Raw genomic sequence first — 25,791 nt, 5'->3', positions numbered from 1 at the left:
TCAGTTAATCAGGCGCTTCAGCAAACTTTGTTCTGTCAGATAAAAACCATGTCGGACAGGGCAAAACACAAGCTACAGGAGCGAGAAGATAAACGCTGACGACACGAGCAGTGCATTATGGGAAGTCCTCATAATTTAACATATATTTAACTACATCACTGAGGTCATCACTGTGGAGATGCTCCTGAAGTTTTCATCAAAAGAAAGATCTGATTTTTTAAGTAACCACTGATAGTAAGTGGAGCGGACTGCTGCCTAACAACAGGCATTTTAAAATCCTGTTTGAAAACCAATTTTTATTCTTTGGATTAAAAAAAAAATCATTTGTTTATATTTTCCTTGTTTTTTATGTTTTAATTGCGATTTTATTGTTTTAGCCATGCAGGAATTTTACTACTTTTAAACATGGATATAAATTAATCAACTCAACAAACTAGAGAAATGAAAAAAAGCCTGAATAAGTAACCAGGGGACAAAGGGAACAGAGGGAAAGGGAGACATAAGGAGAAAAAACTGGAGCTCGTGAGCCGTTCGTAGTCAGAAACAGCGAGTTGTGACTGATTGGATTATTTTTGCTTTTCGTTTAAACAAAAACCAGCGAGGCGCCTGCTTTGCTTCAGATGCACATCAGCTCGTTTGATTTAAGAAAAGACGTTTTAGCATGGCGTTGACGAGTGGCTGATAATGGCGTACATTTCTGTTTACATTGTGAAGATGAAAAAATACAAATCATTCTTTCTGTTATCTCCACAGAGTGCAGCTCGGACTGCCAGCGCTGCACAGCAGACCTCCAGACGGGCGTCGGCAGCATCTGTCTGTGGTGCAAAGCGCCAAGAACGTGGCTGCTGGGCGATCACTGTGTCTCTCACTGTCCTCTGGGTCATTATGGCTGGCATGGAGCCTGCATCAGTAAGGACTTTTTACTTCTCTGCCTTTGTACAAGAAGGTCAGAGGTCAGGCAGTAGCTTTCTTTAATGTAGGGAAATCTAATCAAAGCTTTTGTGTTTTATTCATCAATCAAACCTCCTCCTCCTTGACCTGGGAGGGCTTGTTTCTCCACCCTCTGCTGACCTGAAAACAACAAGCAGGAGAAACACTTAAAGTAAATGTTTAAACAAACAATTGCTCTAGAAAAGAATTTCTAATTATCCCCTCATCCTCTTCAAAGCCATCCTCCGCATTGTCTCCATTATCCTTATCCTCATCATACCTGGTCATTATTATTATCGTCCTCCTGCTCCTCCTCCTCGTCCTCCTCCTCATCCTGTGGTTCAGCCGCTGAGCAGCTGTAACAGCCTCCACACTGATCTGCTGCGAATCTGCGCACGGGTCTAAATGCAGAGCGTGAACAGGAAGCCTCTGGCTTTAAGAGTAAAACCTCAGGAGTCTCATTTAGCTTAGCTGCAGGCAATAGCATACAAACACATTCATGCACACACAGTGACTACAACAGCTATATGAAGAAAGCACAAGATAGAGGGGAAAAATAGCTCCTGTGGACACAGAACAAACCTCTCAGGTCAAACATGTGCTACACAACAGGTAGGTGGGTGGATGGGTACATTTTATTAGCTACATGTTTGCACATCTGCCTCTATCCTGGTGCTGATTCAGGCCAGATGATGAATTTTTACATCAGATTCATATTTTTATGCCGTGGTTAGTGTGCTGAGCAGTGTGTGGTGCTGGGCTGTGCAGTGTCTAAGGATGAGGAGCAGATGACTCTGAGTGACTGTATCCTTGATAATAACGCGATACACTTATTAGATAAGTTAATATTTTTTAACTCAACAGTTTGGGTTGGAAAAGACTTTTTCCATCCTTCCCTTCTCTCAGCCGCTTACTCAGTTCAGACTTACTGGGGGAGCTGGGCTAACACATAGAGACAGATAAGGATTCACATTGATGTTGTTGGACTGAGGGAGTACCTGGAGAGAACATGCACACTTCAAAACAAAACACAGCACCGGGCCGTCCTCAGATTTGAACTCTGGGCCTTCTTGCTGCAAGGCAACAGCTAACAGCTGAACCACTGTGCCGCCTTTTGTCGTCAAGAAACCGATGATTCAGTGTTGTGTCCATCTGTTTTTGACAACTTCAAAGAGGGTTTATAGCTTAAAAAAACCTTTTCCATCTGAGTTTTTCTTGTATTGCAATTCTTTAACAGTCAAAACTACTAAAATGACTTTATTCTCACTACAGGGTCATGTTTAACGTTTAAGGAAGTAAACACAGAACAACAAAGGACTACGTTTATTGTCACAATCCATCCTTTTGGATCAGTGTCTTTCTGATATCTTCTCCAACATATCAGATTATCTTTTTTGAAAGTTCTTACAAGTTTACAGGTTTGAGAAAGTCTAAATAGAAAGCCAAAAGTTTCTATTTTATTAAAAATGATTTTATTTTTTCAAATCAAATCAAATCAAATCAAATCACTTTTATTGTCACATCACATGTGCAGGTACATTGGTACAGCACATGTGAGTGAAATTCTTGTGTGCGAGCTTCACAAGCAACAGAGTTGTGCAAAATACAATATTTTCAGTAGAAATAGAGGAATTTGAAGGCCGATTAAGCCGGGTTTTACAGTGAATGGAGAGTCTGGGGATAGTTGGACTGGAACATAAAGGCTTGAGGCTGAATGAACAGAGAAGCAAAGACTGTCCAGTTGGCAGTTGGCGGTATGGAGGGCGCATGGCAGACGGAGGAAAAGATGAAGTTTAGAAATCATAAAGGCACGCTGGATTAAAACCTTTGACATGGAGGGTTTAATTAGCAGCATAGAAATTCCATCGAACTTGGAACGAAACAATCGACAAACGTCAAGGATGTCGAGGTGATGCTGGGATAGACACAAACAAACACAGACAGCACGTCTACTTCCTGTTTTTAGAGCTGTTTACAGCCTTTTGTTGCCTGCATCCCAACATGTTCCTGCCATCAAAATCTAAGTTGGCCAGTATTTTTCACAACGTAATAAAATGGCTCATTTTAAATATTTGATATGTTTTCAATGTTAAACCACGAGTAAAATCTCAAATCATTGCATTCTGTTCTTATTTACATTTAACACGGTCTGCCAGCTTTTTGGGAACTTAGGTTATATTTCTATGTCACTGCATGTCCATAAAAGGTGACGTTTTTTTTCCCAGAATGCCATCCATCATGCGAGGCCTGCAGTGGGGCTGGGCCGCTCTCTTGTACTTCCTGCCCTGCCAACAGCGTTCTCTTGCCATCTGGACTCTGTGCCCCCAAATGTCCCCTTGGATACTATAACAATGGCCAAAGGATCTGCCAGGGTTAGTGAAAACACACACACACACACACACACACACACACACACACACACACACACACACACACACACACACATACACAAGCTTACTGTGAATGTTAAAAATATGCCTTTGCTATGTTACTATTTTGGTTTGTTAAGGTCCTTTCCTGTTAGCTGCACTCTATGTTTGCACTGAGAAGACTGTCTGCATATATAACTGCTAAGGAGTGTCTAATTAAATCATAGACTTTTACTTACCATTACAAATTTACAAACTTCTTGGACACATCAGGCAATATTAATGGTGAGATTATTTAATTAAAATGCCCCAAAAAACACCAAAACCACAAACACAGCCAAACAAGTCTAGTTCAGAGACTCCGGTTAGTGAAGGTGAAGCTTAGCAGACACCTACAGGCTACAGACAAGGGCCACACACTGATTTTCAGCTCCAACACAAGCAACAATGTTGGATGAGTTATTAAAAATAATAATCCTGGTACGGTTGTTATAAAGAAGGATACTATCCACAGAGACCCGTAAAAATGTGTTTCTGCTGGAAACTTTTTAACATGGAAGTTGATGGGTATTAGCTTACTGCTACTTTTTAGTTTGTCACAACTCGTAAAACAGAGCGAAATGCAGCACGCACGTACAGAAAACCAAAAAGCCAACTTGTTGTTTGCGTGAAACAAGTTCATCTACAAGTCAGGCAGATAAAATTGAACGAATTGCCTGAATTGAATTCCAGACAGAGTGGGCAGAGGGCGAAAACAGGCACAAACAAAAAGGACCATTCATGGCACAAAAGTTTAGTGAAAGCTCACAAAGACGGTGTGTCAGAAAATGAATGGTGAGTCAGTGGAATATACGCTGAAAGTAATGAGTGAAGCAGAGAAGCCGGTGGGAAAGTGATGTAGGTAGTCATGAAAACAGGCCATCAACACCGAAAGAATGCTAAGACGATATTTTTACATTTTACAGACAGATCCCAGACTCAATGAACAAGTAAGTGCAGTTAGTTGGTGTTTTAATTACTCAGTACTCCTTCAGTTCTGTTTGTGTTGTGAGGGCCTCTTTAAGCTGCGAGAGGTGGGGTACATCCTGGTCAGACTGCCTCCTTATTACAGACACACAAGGTCAATTTAGAATCACTTATTAACCTCACATGCATGTGTTTAGGAGGAATTTTGGCAATCGATGCATCCGACACAGCCACATTCAGGCAGTTTATGGTGTTGGCTGGTGTTTCACATTTTCCTCACTAGTCCGTCAACCTTTTCTGTTCTCTGCAGCATGTGACAGCCAGTGCCTGACGTGCGAGACGCCCGGGGTTTGTACTTCCTGCCGTGACCCGGCCAAGGTGCTGCTGTTCGGAGAATGCCAGTACGACAGCTGCGCCCATCAGTACTACCTCAACACCACGACCCGCACCTGCAGAGGTACGCTGCCAAGTCGCCTGACAACCTCACACAAAATGCACTGGTGCAGTGAGGCAAGGGGGATTAATAATGAGGATATGCAGTGCACCCTTTATGATATTCATAAATTGCTCTTCATCCATATTGCATGTAGTGTACTGTGCTACATTGAGTTTATAGGCTCCATCAATCAAGTAATAAACTGTAGAACCAGGTATGCAAATGCTACACATTGTGTGTGCATTTTAACTCAGTATTACATCTTCCTGTGCACAGAGACATTGATGCATGAGCCTCAGGGGATCCTGGGCCTGAGTGAATAGTGATCCCTTTTTTCACCACTGTTTATATATTTAAATACCCACTAATCAGCCTTGCTTGCATTTTTTCAGGCTGGAACTCAATAATAAGACACGTGAAAATGTGTTTTTTATCCGTTTTCCTTTTTCCGGATCAAAGAATAATGACTGCATAAGATTTAATTTCAGCCCATGACTGTTGTTACGCTGATGTACCATATGCTTTAATTCACAGTAAGTTATTTCACATAAAGCGGAAATCACCCTTTATCACTGATTCAGTCCAGTGCAGTAAGGGTTTTCCAGGTATCGGGGGCCCAAAGGAACCGGTCCCAGAGGCTGAACCAACACTGCACATGTCTGTTATGGGATTAGAAGCTAAGCTAGCTGCTCCGGGCTAAATAAACATTTTGATTCCCTCTGAGCCAGCGAGCAGCGCCTCCCACTTAGACAGGTGGTTTTTAGCCATCCAGCTCATGATGGTGTTTACCCCCCTGGTTAATCCACTGAACCTTAGATGCACCCAGAGAGTTAAAAGCACCACGGCTATCAGCTCTCTCAAAAACCAAAACAGCTTCGAGAAACTTTGGGAGCTTTCATTTCACAGCCTCGGGGGAGCTTTCAAAGTTCTCAGAGAGAGTCTCTTACAAACCCTTAAGCACTACCAAAACCTACATTTGTTTGGCTTTATCAGTGATCTTTGTCCACTGAGAAATCCCTCATTTACATCTCAGATCCCACCGTTTGCCTCCCACTATCACCTAAAAACAAAGGTAGATGCTGAAGACAGACTAAGAGATGAACTAGTTTTCATGGTGGCTGTTAAACAAAATGACGAAATTATATATATTATATATATATATATATATTGCCATAATATAAACAAAAAAATCAAAGATTGACCCCAAGGAAAACTTGCATGAGGAAATTAGAATATTAATTAACTTAGCATCACAGCAGGAGGTCCAAACATCCATCTCAGCTGCATGCTGTATATTTAAGGAAGGACGCTGCCACCATGTTATTAGCCATAGGTTTGTAAAGCATACTGGATCACTGTGTTGTTTTATTGAAGACTGAGGTGATTTGTGGATGAAAGGCTGGAGTTCTCAGCAGACTATCAATTACTAGAACCAAAACGGAAGAAAAACGTTTTGGACCAAGCACAAAGCCGTGCTATTACTCAGATCGTTTCGTTTAAAGTGATCTGAAAGACACCAACACCACAAAGATGGTGCCAGGTCCACTTCACTGATTCACATGAACGGCACTAATGCCCAGACACCAGTCGCCTCGCTGACATGTGTCCCTTTTTCAGAGTTCAGCTTGATGTGTTCAGAAGTTTTCTGGGCTACAGTTATGGCTAATTTGTATATTTGATACGTTTTAAGAAAATGTAGCATTTCACTGTATGTGTAGTTGCTCTACAAACTGTATATCCTGCTTAGTTTCATCTTCAGGTTTAATACAAATGTAGAAGGTCATACAAGCATGAAGAGTCCCAACTGTGCTTCATTTTCGTGCCTGTATTAATTGTGCACAGGACAAACAACAGATGTGCAGGTGATGAGAGAGAAAGAAGCACAAATGGCTTTAAAATCAATCCTATAGAGAAAAAAAAGTTGATTAATCTCTTTTGGTCTCTCGCCCTCCCTCTCTTCTGTTCTGTTCTCACTATTTGCTCTCACCTCTAAAATCCCCTCACTTCTAATCCCAATGTCCCAACACACACACGCACGTACACCTCCTCCTCTCACTCCTTTTCTGCTACCGTCCATCCTGTTTGCAGAGTGTGACTGGAGCTGCAATGCCTGTAAAGGCCCCCTGAGGACTGACTGCCTGCAATGCATGGAGGCCTACGTGTTGCAGGAGGGAGTGTGCACACAGGGGTGCTCCTTTGGCTCCTATCGGGATGGAGACAGATGCCTCGGTCAGTCCAACAAAAAGCAGATAAATTGACCCACTTCACATGCAGTCGGTGCTATTGTAGCTGCACAAAGAGCTTCCTCTGGGCTTTTACACTGTTGTTTGTACATTTGTGTCCATTTGAAGTTGTTTTTCCCTAATCGATTGCTAACGCAGCCAATCTTAATAAAGCAGATAATCAGCAGCAGCTGAACTAAAAGGTTCCTTAAAAGAGCTTTTATATGTAGAAGTTGTATGAACTGGCCAAATCAACTGCATGGACTGGTGTATAGCACTTTTCTACTCTCAGCAAGCCTCATTCACTCAGTCACACACATTCATACAAGCCTAAGCAAACTGATTAATGCATGTGTGCATTAATCAGTCTGTAATACAGCTTCTGTGTGACTCCATGTTACTTTTTTCACCGGTGCTAGTAGCCAAAAAACACATTAAGAAAATATCTGGTGATAAAATAAATAATGTCTTTAACTCAGTTACTATATCACTGTTTTTTTCAAATGTTTTGCTCTCTGTGGCAGGCTGTGATGATCACTGTTTGGACTGTCGAGGTCCTGGACAGTGCCAGGAATGCCAGCCTCCCTACGCCACGCTGCACGGCCAGTGTGTGCTCGAATGTGGCAGGAACTACTTCCTGGATGCATCTTCCAAAGCTTGCAAATGTAAGAATATACATCTTCTTTTTATTCTATTTCTATATGTAGTGATAGACTTTTAAAGACTGTTTCTATGAAGATCAGAGTATTAATTTAGTTTGAAAAATAAATTTATAATAGACATTTAAAACATTTAAAGTTGAAGACTTGTGTAAAAACAAAAAGAAGCATTTTTCTAATTTGAATAATATTTGAATAATTTGGATCTTTTCCTTCAGCTTGCTCATCCGACTGCGTGCTCTGCGACGGGAACGGACTCTGCAGAGCTTGTCGTAATCAGACCTACCTCATGGAAGGATACTGCACTCCTGACTGTGGACATGGATACTATGCAGACCAGAAGACCAGGACCTGTCACGGTGATAACATGATGCCTATGTTGGTTTTAAAACTGCAAACAGTTATCATTACATAGCAGAAAAGTCCTTTAATTTATTGATAGAAAGCTCCCAGACTTCAAATCTGTTAATTCTGATAAGAAGAATTGCATAAATACAGTTTAAAGACCAACAGTAGGTGAATTCTGCAGCCAAACTGGGAGGCTTGGGTTAGGTCCAGGTCACTCTCTCTCTCTCAGCTGGGAGGTTTCTATACTGAGCACAGCATCATGTATCGAGCACTGTACCAGTGGGAGCTTTTTTCTTATATGCAAATAAACTAAAGATGCCCACATAAATAATGCAAATGACCACAAGATATTACATAAAAGCAAATTTATACAGCTTATACAGTAAAACGTGTTGTCAGTTTGAAGTTGCACAGCAACAAATGTCATGATAAAGTTTCACCAGCAGCTCGTACTTTTGTGTCGCAGTGGTGCTTTTATTGTGACACACTCGACTCAGTGAGCAGTTTTGTCATTGGCAGTCCTCAGTCACTTTGTGCAGCTCAATGCTGAACTGTGGTCAGATCACCGACACATCGGTGTGATGTGTTTCAAATTTGGCAAGCCAGACTAGCTCAAATATACCCCAACCTTAGCCCTGATTGCGACCGTTGTCATCAAACACCTGCCTCTCTAATACATATGTTTTGGTCATGTCCATCCCTCAAACAATACTGGATTAATATTTTTCTGACTTTATCAAAGATCATCCAGCTAACCCTCCAACCTGTGGCCTTAACTGCTTTGTTTGGGGTTCTTCCTGATACAGTTGTCTTGCCGAGGCCCCAAGCGGATCTGGTAGCATTTCTCACCTTATTGGCAAGACGCAGAATATTGTTATGTTGGAAGTCCCCTTCTCCCCCATCCTGGGAAATCTGGATCAGAGACGCTTTGCATTTTAGCAAACTCGAAAAGATTAAATTCACTCTGCGTGGGTCTATGGCCAAATTTTTTAAGACCATGTAATCATAATCATGAGGTGGGAGTGTATGTTTCATATTGTTTTATGTTCTTGAAAAAGAAAACGGCATTTGTTCAATTTGTCTTTTGTAAAATTGGATCCAGAAACTTTAATAAAAATATCTGAGGGAGAATGATAAAAAAAAAGGAGAGAAATAAATAAATAAATAAATGCAGTATTGCTCACAACAGCTATTTTGAAAAAAAAAAAAAAGAACAGATACAGTGATTCCAGTTGAAGATAAAGGTCATAGCAACTGTAATATAGTATTAGTAATATATCAGAACATATTAAAGGCTTCAATTGTATTTTTCACAAAGAAACTCACAACCAAGCAGACCAGTTATATATTTTCAGCAGGTAGAATTTGTGATCGCAATTAAATGTTTGGAACATAAAGACCATGTTAACATGAGTCAGGACCAAAATTTTTTATTTCCATGTCAGTTTTTCCCGTTTTTAAAATCTTTTGGGAGTTACTATGATCGGTCCATTCACAGTTAAACCAAAGAGTCTGTGGTAATATAATAGAAGACATTCTCCTGGTTTTCTTTTTTACCAGTTCATAAAAAAGTATTTAAGATTGAATAAAAAAATCTCGGTTACTTTTAGCAGAGGGCCTAAATATTACAGGTGGTTGTTACTGAAAGGAAAAACCTTCCATGCATTGAAAACCAGAGGAGTGAGAACAGAAGTAAGATAAGAGATTATGCCATTGAATACGTCAGATACCGCTCGCATGAGCTTCAGTGTGCAGTAGGCAAGCTAAGCTACATAAATAGTGTTCTCTGTATGAGAGAGCTGGTGGATATATAGAAGTGTCAGCTGATGTGGACTGGCACTGAGATCAGCTGATCTGCTGAGATCCCAGCAAAACTCTTGATTTAATTTGTGTTTCTCAGTCACTGACGAACGTAAATAAACTATCAATCAGACTCTATCCAGAAGTGAAAAAGGTCTATAGAACTTCATCTTATGAAGTCAAATTTGAAAACTGATAACAAATGTAAGTCTTTGCAGGTCAAATATAAAGATACTGGAAGCTAAGACTGCTAACATCTGTCTGAAATTAGAAGGTTCCTGTTGGTGACTTTTAATTGGTCCTCCTGAATAAGACTGGGGAGGCTTTGTCTGCAGAGTTAGGATGTTAAAAGAGTTTGTACTTTAATTTTTTTCCTCTTTTATCTTAAAACAACCCGCAGGCTGAAATGCCCGAGGCCTTGAGGCGCAGACTGTAGTTCTTAATGAAAAGTGACAAAGCATATTTATAATTAAGGAATATATTATCACGCACTTTCTGATAAATGCATTTTCTTGTAAAATAATGAACATTTTTTGCCTTCAGCTAATCCACACGTTAATGAAGTAAAACGGAGAAAAAATTGCTCTTTAAAAACAAAAAATTGGCAGCCCCCCCCTAAAAAAAAAAGTTCAGGAACTATTGCTTTAAATTATAGACTTCTTCTCATTTGGAAGTATAATTACATGGCCCAGAGTTTGAGATTTAAGCACGCCTGCTGGCATCATTACGGGAGGTATAATGAGATTAGGGTGGCATCTCAAAAAGAGCTGATCTTTAAAAAGTTCCCCAACAAAGTCAGCACCAATTAGAGCCAACTTCTAAAATGCCACGCCAAGGCCGAGATGTCTCACTCGTGATATGTCTGCCATTTCTCCCACACACACTTTTTTCATTTTCAGTTTATAACCTCCTCTCAACCTCTACGCCGACCGACTACAACTCCATGCCAACAGATATTTAAAGAAGGCATTAAAATGTATTAATGAAGATAATTGGATGCTTTTTTAAACCAAATTATTATTGTACACTGGTTATTAGTCCAGTTACTTTGATGGCTTTTTTCAGTAAACCATTCACAAATGTACTTTTGATGCTGTGCATGGATTAAACTACTCAGTATTTCTATTTCTGATTATTTTACCTTCCAAGTTCCCATTCTGTTATTAAAAAATACTCGTTGACAATCCAGTTTTGCTTTAATCTTGTTTTGGAGGATCCGTGACGATGAATTTCCCCACAGGTATAAGAAAGTTTGCTATTTGTTGTGTATTTCACAAGAAGGATCTAAAATGCACTGTAAGAGAATTTACTTGTGTTCCACCAGCTTGGCTTGAATGAGGTTATTGATTTGAGTTTTTCTTTTCTTGGTCCTCTCAGTGAACGCCCACACACCTGCCCTCCATGTCAACGGGTCCCTGCTGGTTCCCTTTGATGGTTTTGCCCCGCTGCTCCCCACCCTGCTGCAGGTGAAAGACCCAGACAGTCCGTCTGAGCAGCTGATCTTTCAGCTTGTTCAGAAGCCGAGTAACGGACGGCTGGTCCTGTTCAGAGGGGAAGAAGGCGAAGAGACGGGAGGCCGAGAAATAAAGAAGGACGACACGTTCACGTGGGCAGAGCTGAGGCACGGACGGGTCCGATTCCAATACCAGAGAGACAAAGACAGGTCAGTAAGATGGACAAAACTTTTTCTGTATTTTGCCTGGAATTATTTTTCTCAGACATGAGTTTGACACAATACTTGGACGTATTCAGTCACAGAGCTACTATACTTATACTTGTTTAACAATAATTTATGAATTTTTGGGTGGCAGGCACTGCTTTGCCAAGGTGTGCAATTTTGTAACTCCATCCATGTACAGCAAAAATCTTACCTAACGTAATCTAACGGACTGCTTCTACTGTTCTGGGTGGTTTTCATGATCATTCTGATTATATCTTTACTTTGTGCCTCCGCTGTCCCAAAAGTCCCACCAAGTAATAAGGATTTATTTTGGTGGAAGAGGCATTAGACAGTGACAGGACTAAGGACTAATTCATAGTGCAAAACCAGAGATAACACACACACAGGGATTATTTAGCCGACCTCGATTAAACGACAGATCTTAGATGAAATGGTACCAAGATATTTCTTTGTCTTTGTAGTTCTTTCTGGTTTTTTCAAGCATTTTTTTATGTGCAAAAACAATTAACTCGAAATTAAAGGTAATAAGATATCTTAGCGAGCCTAACGTGACTTAACAATTTAACATCGGTTAGTAGAACCTGGATGTGTAGGCGTCATTGAGTGATGACCTCCAGATTCAGGTGGGTCTCAGCTGGGTGGACACTCCTCCACTTGCTGGCCTAGGTGGAGAACTTTGAGTACCTCAGGGTCTTATTCAAGGGTTGAGTGCAGTGGGAAATGCAGATTCTGTACTGGTCTGTTGTGGTGAAGAGAGCTGGATGTAAAGGTGAGGTTGTCTGTCTACTGGCCGATCTACATTTCACCTGTGGCTGTGAACTGTGGGTGTGACCAAAAGAATCAGATTGTGGATACGCAGCAGACATGAGCTTCCTTTGATGACCAGAATGCATCTTGGGTAAATCTAGGACTTACTGGAGGTGGTGTCTGGGAGGTCTGTGCATGTCTCCTTAGACTCCTCAGACCTTTCTGACCTGATCACTATAACTGTTAGCTTATCCCAAACTGTGGATAAAACTATCCCTTTAAGCTCATCATCTCCTTCCTTCTCATTAATGACTATCCTGACATTTAATTTTTCACTCCTTGTCAAAGTTTCCTGTTTGATTTATGCTGCTTCTTGACTCCAAAGTTCATTTCTATTAACCTGAACATGGATGTGAGATGCATTACATTTACATGTTTGGGTTAATGTGGTCATATTTGCATAATCTGCATTTCTTTCTGTTTGACCCCAGTCTGAGTGCACTCCGTGCCGGGAATCACAGAGGCTGCAGATACGTGTAGACAGCAGAAAGCAGACATTAAAGAGCGCTGACCCCTGACATCCTAAAAGGAAAACAAAGCAGCTGAAAATCAAAAGGCAGTCTTATGTTAATGGGTGAGAAATGTTGCCCATTGTTCTCTGCAGCCTCCCCTCTGTCGCTGTGTTTGGGACAGATGTCCACTCACTCAGTCTGAATGGACAGAGCAGTCATATTGGTCAATCCTGACTCAGCTGGTTAGGCCTAAAATGGCAGCATGCCAGTGAATTAGCAAAATGTGATCCTCTGTACAGGTTTAAGCCATTAGATTAATGGAGACAGAAAAATGTAAAACTCCAAATGAGATTAAATCTGCCATATTTTTCAAATTATGTCAAGCAGAGGATGACGGCTGTAGACCCAGAACAGCAAGCACATGGTAACAGGTTTTAATTCCCGTAAGAGGAGATGTGTCCATCAGGAAAAAAACCCAAAAACATGTGCTGCGTTCAGATGATGGTGGGAAAAAATGGACGAATGATGAATAAAAAGATTAAATGTTGATTGCTGTTACAGACAAACTCTTTTGAGCTTTCAAAATGAGTGATTTTCATTCACGAGTGCCTTTGAAAAACATGCCATGGGTCAAGACGCTGACAAAAAATGAATTTTATTTCTTTGAGTGGTAGACTTTACTACTGATCAGAAGCCTTTCCACTTGTCTCAAGGCTGCATTTAAAAAAAAAAATCTTTCTCTCATCTATAATGAAGTGAAGACATGTACCAGCAACAGCAACACTCTGCACAGAAAATGAGATTCACAACTTCAGCGACTATTTTTCAGAAATATATTCTGTTACTTTAATATAACTCCATACTTTACGTGTATCTGGGCTGTTTCTGTGGCTGTTTCACTTTAGAGCTGCAGTTTGGTGTGTTTTTACTGGCAGTAAGTCAGGGATTATTTCTCTCAACTAGCTTGAGAACATCTCAGCATCTCTGCAGGAAGAGACGTCCCGACCAAAAGCAGGAAGTAAAACCAAAACGAGATGGGTGAGCATGTGAAGACTGGCATCAAACGTGGTGCCAGTGAGGCAGGAGAAACTAGAAACACATGGACCAGAGGACCATGACGGTTAAAACTATTAGGAAAACAACCTTCAGCAGACTTTTGTCAGCAACTTTCAAAGATGCTACTGCAGTCCAAAAAGCACCTAAGCACTTGGCTTTTTCCTTTCTGTCACTAAAACAAACAACCCGCTCGGTTATTTGATCTTCAGACTCTCTGGATGTCTCCCAGCTGCAGCCCTGGGGAGTTGTGGGTAATAAGCCTTGGCTTGGAATATGGTAAGGCAGCAGTGTAGGGGGGGCACATTGATGATGATGAGTGTGTGAGCAGGTGGGCTTTTGTGTGTTTGTGATAGCTCACCTCCACTCCCACAGATAACTCACAGGTGATCAGGTCTAATGACAACACAGCATGCTACCCTCACGGGACTGAGGGTAGCATGCTGTGCCTGTCACATTTTTAAAGCAGTTTTTAAAGCAATTTCAGAAATAAGGGATGGTGAAATTTAGTCTCCCTACTCCAAGATTTGTCTTCATTTAAGAGTTCCCCTTTCTTCGTCTTCCTGCAGGAGCGGTGAGTTCACCTTGCGTGTTGCTGATCCCCAGCTGTTTTCCCAACCGAAAACAATTCAAGTCCGAGCCGTGTCCATGCAGGTAAGAAGACATTTCCTTCAACTCTCCTTTATTTACTGAGAAATGAACTGACTTGAAAGTGCCATTAAAAAAAGCTGTATCATAAATCTGTTCTTCAGGCTACAAATCCAGATATCTAATAAAGGTTGCTGTTTCCACGTTGCAGACCAATGTAGTGATGTTACATGGGGCACATTTGTTTCTAAATTTAGTTCAGTGTGAAATGTAGAGGTTTGTTTGTTCTATCTGTCATCTTTAGTCCTTGTTGAGAAAGTTTACCGCAGAGAGAAAAGACTCCAGTTTGAGGACTGTGGAAATGTGAGGCCTGACTTTGACTGAGCAGTGAGTTTGGAGAGATTTTGTCAATATGATGGCATTAGCGATAGCAGCTGTGCAAGGTGCATTCATGAAACTCTACAGGTTTGTTGTTTGGATTAAAATTATAGCAGGATTCAAAGATTAGTGTCGTCCAATCTGTGGGCACCTGAGTGTGGGGTATTGTTTGCAGTGATGCATATATACTTCAACAGACCACCCAAAGCACCTTTTCTAAGCCACATTCATGAACCTAAATCATTTGATTTAGCTGCATGGATTAGAGTTTCTGACAGGTGGGGCGCAAGTTACCTGGCAGAAAAGTCACGGGGAACTAACGTTTAACATCGGAATCACTTTTACAAAGAAATTTGCGGCAGTTAAGTTAATAATATGAGCATCCGCTGCATCCAGCTTTTCAACTACAGCCCACACACATCACCAACAACAACACGACCTAGTTCATTCTTTTTAAGCCAGCGAGGCGAGATTGCGGATGCTGCTCAGGTACGTCCGCCTCCCCCTCAGCCACGCCGCAGACCTCACAATTTAGCAATCAGTATCTTGACAAAGGACTGAAGTTAGTAGCAAGAAATCTCTACCTCCTGAGTGACAGACAATCATTTATCTGGAGGAAAAACATATTTCTAAAGAAAGGTGTGGTCCAAAATCTCAGTGGGTCTCCTTATTACATCACATCTCTAGTTTTGGCACATAAAAACTATACTAACTTTTGTTAATGTCATACAGGACGAGTCAACTGGATACCGCCATCCTACAGTTAGGTACATGTAGTTAGTTTAAGGCTCAGTCGTATTAGAGTGAAAGTAGGACAACGGCCTCCCTGCATCCAGGAAAACGTTAGTGGTTGCAGGTCATTTTTTAGGCGGTTGGATCTGTAGCTCAGGAGGTAGAGCAGGTTTCTCGGTTGCTTCCATCAGTGTGTGAACGTTAGATAGAAATCAGTCAAGTGTAGAAAAAGCGCTTGTCTGAATGGGTTCATTGTATAAAAGCATCTTTGAGCACTACAAGCAGTCAGTTCAGCAGAGGAGCTGCAGATGTATCTGAAACATTCAAGAAACTCACCTGTTGAAATGTTATTGTAGATTTTCTGATGCCTGTTTAAGCTTTAATAATATTATTTATATTACATGTTTATTGCATATACTGCTAAGAAATGTGAGATTTGCAGCCTCTCACTCCACGACCAGTCAAACAGCAGACAGCCACATTTAATCTGATCTGTCAGCTCATATTTTAGAGTGAGCCTGTCTCTCATTTTGCTGCATCATCCCAGCTGATCTGCATTTCTCACTATTTTTGAGGCTCTCTCTCTGCGGAGTAAAGCCCCGGTGATCGGCCAATGTCAGCCTGAGAGCACGCCTCTATTGATGTCAAGCTGACCTCTGATTTTGGCACAGCTTTAGAAGATAATGAGAAACAAGGGATTAACATGCCCTCTCTGAGAACAGTTGATGGGTCAGTGTGGTACCTGCATTACTGCACTCGCTGTTTATGGAGAAATAGTTAAAAGAAGTTAAAATGTCTCACAAAGGTCCGTGTATGCTACAGTCTTCCAAACAAAATCCCTTTTTGTTTTTATTATAAATATTAATGATAAAAGAATTACTCGTGCACTTGAGGACATTTTTCTTGTGTCTGACAGTCTCCTAAAACCTTAAATGAGGATTTTAAACGTTTTTTAGTGTGTCCTTGTTTGGTGTTTATCCAGCACAGCGTAACCGCTCTATTAAATCTGCCCCCAGGCAAACGAATGTTGCAGACACTGAGCTCAGGGGGCCGCTTGCAGACGGTGATTGAGTGGTGGTGCTGCATTTGAGTCTGTTTTGGTTGACTTCGCAATTACGCAATCTTATCTGCTTTCTCATACAACATTAGCAGGAATTTGTGTGTGTCTGTGTTTTGACTGGCACTCCACTAGTTTTCTACCAGTGCAAAATTAATTAATGTCTGCAGCAGATGATTATCATTTTATGATAACGATATATAATTATGTTGCTTTCTTCAGCAGTGCAAATTAGTTCTGGTTAACTTATTATCTGACTATAAGCAGGTGTAGGATGAGGCCAGATATCCTGTTCTTTGGTATAAAATTTGTGACAAGTGTTTGGAGTCAATATAAAAGTTATTACTGTTATTAAAAAGTCATCCATTATGTTACATATTTACCACCCTGAAGAAAGCGATTTAAAGTGTGACATGGCCTGGGTTCTTATCTGGTGTTTATTTGAAATGTTTGGTTACTCTTTCGGATATTTCTTATGTTGCCATCTGCTATCTTGTCTTCATCTTTCAAGTTTCCAAGTCCTGTCTTGTTGCCATAGTTGCTTCACCTTTTACTCTGTTTTTACTTCCTGTCTTTGTCTTCTCTCCTTTGTTATTGTCTGTCCCACCTGTGTTTTATTTAGGCTTCAGAGGTCAGATGAGATTAAGGTATCCAGAGTACCAGACTGGGTGCCACTGGTGTTAGCTCAGAACAGGAAACTGAGGCTATAGTTCACACAGGCTGACCAGAATTAGACAACAGAAGACTGGAAAAACAACACCTGATCTGATGAGTCTTGACATTCAGATGGTAGCATCAGAATTTCTTGCAAACAACATGAAAGCATGGATTCATCCTGTGATGGATCACCAGTTTAAGCTGGTGTTGGTTGTGTAATGTGTGAGGGATATTTTACTGAGAAACTTTGGGCCCCTTAATGCCACCTGACCATCATTTAAACATTTAAATACCACAGCCCACCTGAGTATTGTTTCTGACCATCTCCATCCCTTTATGACAACATCTTTTGATGGCTGCTTCCAGCAGGATAATGTCATTAAGCTCAAATGATCTCAAGTGGGTTTCTTCAACTTGAGAATGGGTTCACTGCACTTAGGTGGCCTCCACAGTCACCTTTAGGATGTAGCGATGCAAAAGAAAGCAATAATACAACAATTTGAAAAAACATATTATTGCACGAGTCAGAAGTCTATACTGACAGCTTAGAGAAGCAGCTTTAACAGTACTTTCAACAAATAATAAACATCATTAGAAATACAGTACTCAATCCCAAATAAAATGAACAAGTTAAAGCAATATTATATTAATGTAACTGAAAATAACAAGTCACTTATGGATAAAACCCTTTTTATGGTGTTTCAAGCAAAGATTAAAAGGATTGTTGCACCGTGATGCCTTTTCTTCAAACCAATGAGCCGAGAGGAAGTTCCTTAATACCTCCCTTATTCCCCCTGTTTACTACAAGCTCTATTTGCCAATATTGCTACTACAAGATGTTGTTAAAGGGTCTAGAAAACAATGATTGATTCTTCTATAGAAGCAGGATGGGGTATAATTGGAGGCTACAGCGGTACAAGCCTGACTGCTCATCACTCTTAGCTGCTGAAGATCGGGCTCTGGCTGCTGGGCCGGGTTCAGCATGCGCTCATTTTTAAATAACGTCGCTCCGTGTTCCTTGTGTTGCTTTATGTTACTCTGCCGTCTGCACAGATGCTTGAAAACAGTCCATGTCACAACGTTAGCAGCAGTGAACGGCTGTTTCTGGCCTGGATGCAGTTTGTAACCATCGCATTCTTGTTATTTTGTGCAATAAATGAAAATGATTATTTGATTAGTAACTGTAATGTGATTAAAGAATATAGCACAGTAATGCCCTACACCCAACTAGGGCTGGGTCATATCATATCGTTCACGGTAATACCGGTATAATGTTGGGCAACGATAGGAAAATGAAATATGGCGATAGAATATGGGTAAAACGCGCATGCGCAGTGCCTTTGTTTTCATAAGCACATGGCGGAAAAAGCAATGAGAAGAGCGAAAGTGGATCGTTGAATGAAACGGATGAACCAGAACTGGTTTGTAAAAATGCTGCAGCTTCACTGGTGTGGAACTGGTTTAGCTTTCGTCCGTCAGATACACAACAAAGCACTATTTTTGGTAGCGCATGCTAGCGGGCCGTCGTTATTACTGTGTTTTTTGGAAAATACGGCACACTTAAAATCAATCCTTTGATTTTTCTGAAAGTCGACAGAGCCCCTTATAATCCCGTGTGCCTTATGTATGAACTCTGGTTGTGTTTACTGGCCTCGAAACGATTTTATGTACACGGCCCTCGGAAATCTGTCAGATGTTTCAGTACGACTTTGCTAAGCTACGAAGCCGCACCGCTTGATGGATTGTCGGAGCATTACGGCTATCGTAGGCAGGAGCCTCGCGGAGTGATACGTACTGTGCTTCAACATAATATTACCATATTGTGTGTGTATGACCTGTTTTTAAGCTTTGTGGATATTATACATGGTTATGCTGAGGATATGTCGGCCAGTTTCCACTGGAAATGTCTTTTGGTTAAACTGTCAGCAAAGAATTTGCATTTGCACTGTTAATTTTTTATATAACTTAATGGATATAAAAAACAGCTGCTTGTTTAAGTGAAAATACATTGATGTTTTTTTTTTTTTTTGCACTAATAAAGTTGTGGAGTCGTAAAGTGTTTTGTCTCGTGTCAATTATATCGTCAGTTATATCGTTATTGCAAATTTTCAAATGTATATCGTGATAAATATTTTTGTTCGTATCGCCCTGCTCTACACACAACAGTGTTTGTGGCATTTACTGTTTTGAAAAGATGATGAAAAATAGACTTTATGCTTACAAAGGAGAACATTTTTGTGTATGTTTTCCTGATGACTACTGACCTCCCTCTCTGAAAAAGCATTAGTGGACAGAGGCTGTTAATGGAGATGCATTTGAGTTTTCATTTTCCAAGAAAGACTTATCTTTGCACAGTTTCTGCAAGTATGTGCGTGGTCAGCTTTCATGCTCCCACACAGTCTCCAATATTTCTGATGTGCAGACGGCTACCTGCTGTTTTTGTTCTGGGAGTAATTCACATACATTTCTAAGAAAGAACATTACCTCAATACGCTATTTTTTAGTATTTGAACTTCTTCAGAGAGACAGAAGGGAACATGGTGATTGCTCCTTTCAGTCCACATCAAAGCGACTCACATACACTGATGTAACTTTCAGTGTTTTTGTTGTGTGCACTACAGTTTTCTTTGAAAGAAAGTAGATCCTGTCAGTGTGGTTTCAGAACATTTCAAGCTTTGAAAGAAATCTTTCAGTGGCAGAAACGGTGAGATGTGCAGGACGGTTTTTTGATTGCGAGCATACTGAATGCATTCTCCATTTTATCTTCATCATCACAATCATAATATATTTTACACAGAGAGAGCGTTAGTATGCACACACGAGAAACTATATTTAAAAGATGGACATAACAACTGTGACTTCATCATTCATTGGTTTGTGTGCTCACCACATTTAGACAAAAGAGTGCAGTGGTCAAATTGCATTGAGTGAACAAACTACAGCCATAAAATGTGTGTTTTTCTAATTAATGATAAGCAGTGTTAGGCTACTGTTACAATATTTATTGCATTACGTTTGCATGGCTTTGCAACATCGCCCGTGTAATTAACAATACAACTCTGAACTTTTATCCTCCAACATATCTGGATAAATATCAATGCCAGTAAAGAATATATACTGAAGACCTTTCTTTTACTAACATGTTTAGATGTTACAGTCAAAAATAAACAGATTCTAGTGTAGGAATGAGTACAGGTAGAAATGTGCAATCCTACAGGCCCGTTCATCTTCTTCATTAGTAAAAATCAAGCTGTAGTTGGTCGGTTGAGGTCTGCAGACACTCAGCTTGAGCACGGAGGATCCAGAGGTGATCTGTGTTCAGGGCTCTCTCGCTGATAGCGTTGTGTTAGTATCATGGATTGTTGATAAACAGAAGAATCAATTGGGGGGTCAGGGATTATTGTGAGTGTAAAAGGCTGGGGGAAAGATACTGCAACATCTTCTGGCTGTTCTGCATCAAATGCTGAAAGAACTTGAGACTAGAGACCAACACTGAGAGCAGACCATGGGTGCGATCTTTTAGTGTGATTCCACCTGTCGATTTGTGAAGTCACATTCAGGGGCATCACCAGGTTGTGTGTTTATCGGACAGAAGTTAGCATATTCAAACACAAGCGTCTAAATAATTGTGCAAACATTAGCATGCTTTGTTAGCAAGTTTAACAAATGCTTTGTTGTCGTAAATTGTATGAACAAACCACACAGACGCACATAATGTACAGCATAGACATAATATATGAGAATTTCACGCGTCAAAACTGGAGCACAGACTTCCAGGACAGCGTGTAAAATTTAATGCACAGCAAGCCATGACAGTTACCAGATAGAGGTTGCTCCAAAAAGCACCAACAGCACAAACATGGTCCATAGATCCAGTTTAGTGACTCAGATTAGCAGAAGCTCAGCCAGAAACCCTTCCTGCTCCTGACCGTGCTTACTTTACACATTTATAACATTTAAACAGGTGAGCTGTGTGAAAAATGTCATGCAGGAGGAAACTGGCTGCATTTAATTTTTATTTCATGTTAACACCCCAAACTGTGGGCTCTGCCTCCAGTGGTCATTAGAGGAGCTGCAGCTTTTGGAATTTAAGCATTTGTTTTATTTTTGCAGCCCAGAGGCTTGCACCTATTATTCATGCATAATTTTTATTTTGTCCCATACAGAGCTGGAAAAACCAAACTACGCCGCACACTGACTCGACTATACAGCAGGGAGAACAAGACGATTTCTGCTTATGCAGCCTTCTCTGTGTAGCTAAAAGCAAAATAAAATACATTTTTAATTGAAATCCCTATCAGATCGCCAGCCAGCAGGGCCTCTGAATGTAATAGCCTCAGGAATGAAAGATCTGAGCTGCAGATAGCCTCCCTCCCCCCCTCTGACAGGAGTGGCTGCTTCTTTTGAAAAAAACTTTCTAAGAGTCCAGTATCTGCTGTGCAGCGCGCTTAGCTGTCAGTCAATACCAATAAGCCGTCTGCCTTTATTTTCTGTTGAAATTCAGTAAAAAGACCAAATATAACCGAGCCAAAACTATAGGCAATCTGTGAAACGGTCATTTTTTAATCATACGTCCAGGTAGACTGCAGTTCAGTGGTCTGTGCTGTGATGGTTTGACACATCAAAAGCACTAAAGAAAAGCTGCAGATAAGGCAGACACAGGGTGGAAATTGGCTTTGGAAATTCTTCCACTTTGTTCCCCATGAACACCATCCAGCAGGAAAAACAAAACAAATTAAGAACAAACGAGAAATAAACTCAAAAACAACCACACAAAAAGCCTCTCCCATCTTCTTGAAGTACAGCAGAGCCCCAAGGGCCTCGTGGGTGATGACAGCTCTGCCAAAAATGAACCTCACTTCACCTGTAAGGGCAGGATGAAAGGTTAGCCCTCCCACCTCAGCGCGCCTATGTTTGCTTTCGTTTGCCTCAGGGAGGAGATTTTACCGGTTGCCTTTCATGCGTTAGCATGTCTTAGCACGATTAAAAAATAATAACACACACATACACAATTTCAGCCCCCACCAGCACAAAACCTTTTGTTTCCCCTGTGAGAATTGCAGAAATGACGACACAGGATTAAGGTGTGCGCCTGAGGAATAAGTTGTCTGTCTCTTGGAGATAACTCCTCTGACGTCTAAAAATTTGTCAGCACATGGCCCCCTTGCAGGGGGCTGCAGATAACTGCGTGCGCCTCCTGTGTTTTTGTGCTTTGTTTCAGTTCTCTGTCTAGAAATTTCAACCAGGGGTCACTTTGGTTTAAAGACACACAGAGGGAGTGTGTGGGCATGACTTTCCCACAAGTCATCCTTCTCTCTGGCGCCAGCTTGTTTCATGCATTGCCCTTTGCTCAAGTTGCTGCTGTAATGCCAAAAAGCTGGAGCTCGGCCAACCACCGGCAAACACTGCGAATTGGACACAAGCCCTGTGTCAGGCTGAGCGGCTCAGAGCTCGGTACCTGACAACGGTTTGATTTAAGGCCACAGCAGACTGGCATCTCCGCAGGGACAGCCTATGCATCTCTACCTGTACCTCGTCCCTGCCAAGCTGCTCTGCTAACAAATGTTTTGTGGAGAAATTGCATTAAAATGAACTTTAGCCAAGCCATTTTGCTTCCAGATTTTACCATCCTGGCTGTGTTGTTTTCCTTGTCACATACTTAAACACAGGAAATTAAAACATGCATCTGTGATTCCTTTTTTAAGTACAGGTTTAGGTTTATTTTCCCCTATGGAAACAGAAATGTGAGGAGTTCAGTTTCATTTTTATTACGTTTCACAACAACAGTCAGCTCTACATCCTACAGTAATACAGAGAAAACCTCAACAGTTAGACGGCACCCTATGAGCAAGCACTTGGAGACAGTGGAAAGGAAAAACACCCTTTTAACAGGAAGAAACTTCCTGCAGGACCAAGTTGTGATTAAACATCTTAAGTGAGATGCAAAAGATGATCGGATTTCACATTGGACCCAAACATTCCTATGGAAGAAAGAGGGAACTAACCCTCAATCACACGAGAAGTCTGTTCTATTGATTCATCCACAGAAAACAAATAAAAGAAAATTATCGTGTATTAACAAGAAAGAGCCCTTTTCTTACTTGTGATGCTTAGTTATGGGGTCGGGTGTGGTTAAGCAGAAAGAAAATAGTTCCTACTCTCCAAACAAGGTTTGTGGGGTTTTTGAGTAACCAGTCATGATTCCTGCTGGGATTCCTGCTGAGTGCAGTTCAGATCTATTTTTAAGTGCTTTGAGCTGCACAAAGCTAGTGTTGTGTATTTCCTCATAGCCAAGAGAAGGAAGAGATCTCTACAGTCAAAAATATCGAGACCAGGGTTGTACGTGTGGAACCTGAGCTAGTCCACCGAGGGTGATCTCAGGCTGTTCACCATCTGTTTATGAGTAGATTTCTCACTAAACTTAAGTAATACTTTCTGTAGTTTGGAAAAGCATTTAAGTGCATGTGGTAAAGAGTGTATATCCCCGTTGGATCAGGTGAACACTCTCCAGTTGTCCTTACTTCTTACATCTAAAGAGGAAGAACAATGGCAGGTTGTTTTTTTTACATATGCTTTATTTTGAGGTGGAGGTTTGACATCTAGTCTAGATAGATTTTATTTTTTTTAAGAAGAACGGTTCATTTTAAAAGTGTAAAGAAGAATATGGATAAAGTTATGCTCTTGTTTACAACGCGAGGCCTCCCAGTCCTGCTGGTGCTCCTAAAATGGCTTTATTAGCAAGATGAAGCATTTTGCCATCTGTGGTGAGGCTCCAGGTATCGCTGAGTGCAGCTTAATGAGGCGCCCAGCTTCATCTCCGCCTTACCTTCATTTCTTCATTTCCCTTGGCGTCAGCACAGCCCCCGTGTCCCAGTTCTCTGGGAGAAAATACATCATGTGATGATTTGAGTGTGTTTGGGGTAAACTGCTGTATCCCCCTCTGCTATCAGCCTTTAGAAGTGTTAAAATGTATCTAAGCTGTATGTTTCCTAAATCAAATCTACCTCTGTCCTTCACAGCTGTCAGGTTATATTCAAAGCTGTTCCTCCTGTTTTTTAAAATCCTTCCCAGCCCCCGAGAGTCGTGACCTTCTCTCCTCTTATCGTGGAGGGCCGTGGCAGCCTGGCAACCATCACCAAGTCGGTCCTGCAGGTCGACGACCCTGACAACGCAGCCGATGTTCTGGTCATGGTGCTTGAGCCACCCCGCTATGGCCGGCTGACCCGTCTCCACAGCGACCGCGCTCTCAGCCGATTCAAGCTGGAGGAGCTGTCACGGGAACAGATTCAGTACATCCACGACGGCTCGGAGGGGGCAGAGGACGGGGCGGTGCTGCAGGTCAACGACGGCCACAGCTACAAGAATATTCTGCTCAGAGTCCAAATACACCACAAGGTAGGGTGGAACGAGGGGAAGGATTAATGCTTCATGCCTGATGTTTGACATTTATATATAGATTTAAAAATATTAAATTAATAAGATTAGTCTGCATAGTTCAGCATAATTCATTAGTTTGTATATAGAAAGATAAAGGCGTGCACATAGCCAGCATGACAGCACCCATGGGATGAAGCCTCTTTGTGACCCCCTATTAAAAACAGACATCAGGAGCTTGGCTGAGAAACCAGTGAGCACTGCATGCTGGTCACACCCTAAAGTATGCTCTGCTGTGTTCTTGTTTGTTTTGGTTTTTTTTGCTGTAATTTATGAAATAAAATTTAAAAAGTTTAGCTATTACAATACCACGCTTAACTTCACTGAGCTCTTTAGAAAACGACACATTTTTTCACAAATGCTTGTAAAGGCCGGCTCCATGGCTAGGTGCCTGATTTTACACACCTGTGACAACAAGACTTTAAAATACCTGAAGTCAAGCATTAAGACGTGTGGCCTCTGAAGATTTGGAGGACGTGACTGGGATAAGACAGGTCTCAACGTAGGATGCTGTCCCACCACCTGGACCCCTGGAAATTTTCAATAATGATATTTATTATGATGTAGAAAACAACAGTGTTTTGTTGGTGATTGTAGCTCGCAGGAGGTTATTTATCAGTGCAAACAATGTAACTGATGACACACTTTTCCGTTTAAAGTGTGACTCTATCACCACAAGGTGCCAGCAGCAGCAATATAGTGCAATAGTAATTACATACCATAGTAGACAGTGACAGCTGCACACTATAAGACTGAAGCATTTTTTCTTGCATGTTAAATCTTTTAAGCAGCTGCTCAAAGCGCTGCTTTTCCACCAGATATCCACATTACTGACTTCCATCCAATGTTTGCTCTTCCTCGAGTGCAGCTAATGGCAGTTAAAACATGTTTTATTATATATTATTGTGTGTTAATTTATTTCCCCCCCTAAATTTCTTTAACTTTAAGTCATATTTGCTGATTTTATACAATCTGTGTGTTTCTTAAACGTTACAGCACTCTGAGCTGCTGGGAGGTGCTGTAATCTCTACGTCCAACTTTAGCACACGACTTGATGCACGACATGGTTGCTTTCAAAATTTAAACAGGAAGTAATAATTAAAAAGCACCACTGACATACTTTTAGATTCAAAGAGAGATGTTTTAAAGGCTCTCTGGTTTTAATCTAAAGCTGTCCTGCTGCTCAGTGGCTCACTTCAAACGTCTCTGCAGAGTAAAAACT

General features: G+C 41.1%; 1 protein-coding gene across 4 annotated transcripts in view; it reads left to right on the top strand.

Annotated features, from left to right (window-relative positions):
* fras1 (Fraser extracellular matrix complex subunit 1) overlaps positions 1–25,791 on the top strand; it is a 297,426-nt gene that overhangs the window by 183,098 nt on the left and 88,537 nt on the right. For all 4 annotated transcript variants that reach the window (XM_026186631.1, XM_026186630.1, XM_026186633.1 and 1 more), the window contains 9 exons: positions 754–909; positions 3,156–3,302; positions 4,576–4,722; positions 6,790–6,930; positions 7,448–7,588; positions 7,801–7,941; positions 11,108–11,393; positions 14,293–14,377; positions 24,207–24,530. In XM_026186631.1, the coding sequence (XP_026042416.1) occupies positions 754–909; positions 3,156–3,302; positions 4,576–4,722; positions 6,790–6,930; positions 7,448–7,588; positions 7,801–7,941; positions 11,108–11,393; positions 14,293–14,377; positions 24,207–24,530 (1,568 nt within the window). The remainder of the gene's footprint in view (positions 1–753; positions 910–3,155; positions 3,303–4,575; positions 4,723–6,789; positions 6,931–7,447; positions 7,589–7,800; positions 7,942–11,107; positions 11,394–14,292; positions 14,378–24,206; positions 24,531–25,791) is intronic.

Source organism: Astatotilapia calliptera, chromosome 12, assembly GCF_900246225.1.
Source record: "Astatotilapia calliptera chromosome 12, fAstCal1.2, whole genome shotgun sequence".
Classification (NCBI taxonomy): domain Eukaryota; kingdom Metazoa; phylum Chordata; class Actinopteri; order Cichliformes; family Cichlidae; genus Astatotilapia; species Astatotilapia calliptera.
The sequence above is the reverse complement of the archived record's forward strand: the minus strand, read 5'-3'. Positions and strand labels throughout refer to the sequence as shown.